The sequence below is a fragment of the Carya illinoinensis genome, chromosome 9 (assembly GCF_018687715.1).
Source record: "Carya illinoinensis cultivar Pawnee chromosome 9, C.illinoinensisPawnee_v1, whole genome shotgun sequence".
NCBI lineage: Eukaryota > Viridiplantae > Streptophyta > Magnoliopsida > Fagales > Juglandaceae > Carya > Carya illinoinensis.
Genome location: NC_056760.1, coordinates 24,216,711 through 24,220,023, shown reverse-complemented (window position 1 = coordinate 24,220,023; position 3,313 = coordinate 24,216,711). Strand labels below are relative to the sequence as shown.

The window sequence follows — 3,313 nt, the reverse complement described above, 5'->3', positions numbered from 1 at the left end:
AATGCAAAACGTAGGGACAAATGAAATATTAAATTAGTAAATCTTAGGCTCGCATTTCATTTGTTTGAATATTTGTCTCTAATCTTTGTCCTTCTTTTTAGAATTTCTTCTTTTTGGCGGAAGATACACGTACGTACACAGTGATTAACACTGAAGATTGGCTCTATTTGGGAAGTTTCGGGCAAGTCCTTTCTGTCTCCTGCTATTGATATTTCACGAATAAGATTCCAATATTCCAAAACTAGGGATGTTCAACCGAGTTCCAACTCAGAAATTCAGGTATACTCAAACCGGAACCCGGGTTTCAAATCTGGGCCGAAACCCAAACCGGGTTATCCCAGGTCAGACCCGGGCTGAAACCCGGATGAATCCAGTTATTTAAAAACCCGGATTCCGGATTGAACCCAGTTTTTTTTTTTTTTTTCCAATCTGCGGCTTGTATAAATAAGGAATTAAGAGATACATGTTCTGATCTTTCAAATTTTACTCTCTTGAACAAATCAGACTCAAACTGCTTTCTTAATCGGGTACCGGTTTTATGCTTAATTGGTATTAGTACTCCTTCATAAAACAGTGGAAGAATCCTTTTAAAATTGGTTTTTTTAATGGTCTGAACCAAAGAAATGGGGAAATATTAATATTTTTCCACCACTTCAATGATTTTATCTTGTCAACTCTGTTTTAAATGAACGGTTTCGAGTACCAACTCTTAAAATAAAATCTAGCATACTAATTGATCAGAAAAGCTACATTTAAATGCAAACAAATCCCCCCCCCCCCCCAAAAAAAAAGATTGAAGTAAGAAAATTCAGCAGCACTGTGGACTTCAATTATCTTTCCCATCAGTTTCATCTTATACAGAATATACTTAGCAGCACTGTGGAAAAAGAAAGAAGCAATATGTGAGCAAATAAATAAATGACATCTTAGCTATGCACACAAAATTAGTCCAACAAAGACCTATTTGAAAACTGAAAAACAAAAACAGATTTTGATACAGATTTTATACAGATAAGAAAACAGATGCAAGCAGTAGAAAGCACATTATACATGCAGTGTTCAATTCCAAAAATAGATTATATCATCCTTTGTTTTGATAAAATCAACTCAACATATCCAAATACATAGCACATTATTTTGAATTCAATTTCCCATAAAACATTGACATTTGTACATATCCAAATATCATATTAAACCCAACAAAACTAACATCTTCAAAATTTGAACAGTCAAAATTAGCCCCAATACAAAGACATTCACATGTGGACACCGCGACACCACCTTCTAAAGAATTATGCATATAGACAAGTATCTAAGTCTCTGTTTGTAAGATGTGAACATAAACAACAAATTCATCAATGCAATCACCAGCTCCATTCCATGTGATCTTTAAAGAATATTTGAATCTTCTCTAAAACAATATTATATATTCATGAAGGCAATTGAGTATTTTCAGGTCAGTGATAACACTAGCAAGACAGCTATAAATTTTACTCACCACTGATGCAAAAGACTTCTTTGGAGCATCCTCCTGGATTGTAGGAGCTGTCTCAGTGAGTGGACTTTCAGCACTCTGACTTGAATCAATTGGATGCTTCTCATGATCAATTCCCTTTTCACTAACTGACACTTGGCCGTTGGACAATTGTTGACCATCATCCTTATGCTTATGAGTATCATCATCTACATTGGTAGTTTGATTAGGTTCTGGGTGGTCATTGTCAGAACCAAGAGATGGCTCTGCAATTTTGGAAAAACAATAAATCCATCAGAGAGGATACTTACCAAGACACTTCGAACAAAAAAAAACCAAAGAATATAGAACACCTCGAAACAGGATACTTACCTGCAGAGCCAGGAGTTAAAGCAACAGCTTTTGGGGAGCTTTCTGTAATATGATTATTTGCCACTGAATCAGTCTGATCATCGGTTTCAGATTCACCCACATGTCTAAAAAAATCATTCAAGACAACGTATCCTTTCTCTTGGGGAGCTAGAAAGAACGATTGGGTAAACTTCCTTCTATAATTGTTGTCTCCAGTTAAACAACCAGTAACTAAAACCATCACCCCACCCTGGTATGAAAACTCAGAATCAACAGTCAATATTTCTGCCTTATAGTTCAAGTTGTCCAATGATAGTACCCTGCTTGTATAAAAAAAAAATACATCTAAATTAAGGAAAGAAAACACTATTTGACCTGAGTTTAGCATTCTATATTCGGATCTGATTTTCCAATTGAGTTCTAGGAACAGAACGGGAGTGATAATGATTCACAGCCATAAATCTTGGGGATAAAGAAAGGAGGAAAAATTAGCCTCTCATTCAATATAGAAGAAATTAAGTATTAGTAGAACACTATTAAGTAGGAATCTTTATCTAAACAAAAAGCTGTATTACAGACATGATCGATTTAATGCATAGCATTTACACAACCCTTCAACCAATCAAACCCTTCAACCCTCGGAATCAGAAAACCCACACGAGACAGTGATTCAAAAACACTAAATACCAAATACCCATAAATTAAAAAAAAAAAAAAAAAAAAAAAAGGATACATGCGGATCTAACGTAAATAGCAGATCTGAAAAACTTGAAAAATAAAAACACCCCACGTTTAACAAAAATAGTAGATCTATAGAGAGAGAGAGAGAGAGAAGAGAGACTACTGGGTTTAGGTAGATCTGCGACAGGGGTGAGAGCTTCGCGTTCTTGATGGGTGTGAGTATGTTGGTGGGAGAAGAGGGGGGGGTTGAGACCATCACGGCGGCGACGGCTATGGTTTCGTAGCTAGGGTTGAGAGAGAGAGAGAGAGAGAGAGAGAGAGAGAGAGAGAGCATATGAGGGGAGGGGAAGGAGACATAGAATCGGGGGGGAGGGGAAGGAAACTTACGGGTTTTTTTTTTCCTTTATATAGAAACCCGGTTAACCGGGTTATGAATATGGAACCCGGATTTTCTACCCGGGTCCGGACCGCATAAATCCGGATTTTGCAATCCTGATTCCGGCCCGGATTAAATCCAGGCTGAAACCCGGAACCGGAATCTGGACCGGGTCGGATAAAATCTGGCCCGGATGAACAGTCCTATGACCAAAACAGCATGCTCCGATTCATGGGGTTGTAATTTTTACGTACGCAGGTACATTAATTTATGCATGAAGTTGCTTTCATAGTTAATGTGTTAATGGGTCTCTGTTTATGGGAAAAATTATCATATATATATATATATATGAAGATTGTGTTTGGCACATAAGAATTTTTATCTCAATTTCAAAATTCTCATATCATTATTACAATTTTTTCAAATCTTTA

At 36.6% G+C, this 3,313-nt stretch overlaps 1 protein-coding gene across 3 annotated transcripts; it reads right to left on the bottom strand.

Moving 5' to 3' along the window:
• Window positions 1–779: 779 nt before the first annotated feature.
• LOC122277546 (nuclear transport factor 2-like) lies at window positions 780–2,866 on the bottom strand. 3 transcript variants are annotated; one of them, XM_043087564.1, is made up of 3 exons: window positions 1,847–2,542; window positions 1,499–1,740; window positions 780–877 (listed from the first exon to the last, which is right to left on the bottom strand). In XM_043087564.1, exons 1-3 carry the CDS (start codon window positions 2,211–2,213, stop codon window positions 869–871), a joined length of 618 nt encoding a protein of 205 aa, XP_042943498.1. In that variant the 5' UTR covers window positions 2,214–2,542; the 3' UTR covers window positions 780–868. The 3 variants fall into 3 exon arrangements, with proteins under 3 accessions (XP_042943498.1, XP_042943499.1, XP_042943497.1); XM_043087565.1 differs by lacking the exon at window positions 780–877 and adding an exon at window positions 2,670–2,866 and having other exon boundaries at window positions 1,163–1,740; window positions 1,847–2,145; XM_043087563.1 differs by lacking the exon at window positions 780–877 and having other exon boundaries at window positions 1,163–1,740.
• Window positions 2,867–3,313: the final 447 nt, after the last annotated feature.

Coding starts and splice junctions, on each gene's coding strand:
- LOC122277546 (XM_043087563.1), bottom strand. CDS start 2,213: ATGCTAAACTCAGGTCAAATAGTGTTTTCTTTCCTTAATTTAGATGTA. Junction 1,741..1,846: donor TTTAACTCCTGGCTCTGCAG/GTAAGTATCCTG, acceptor CCAAAATTGCAG/AGCCATCTCTTGGTTCTGAC.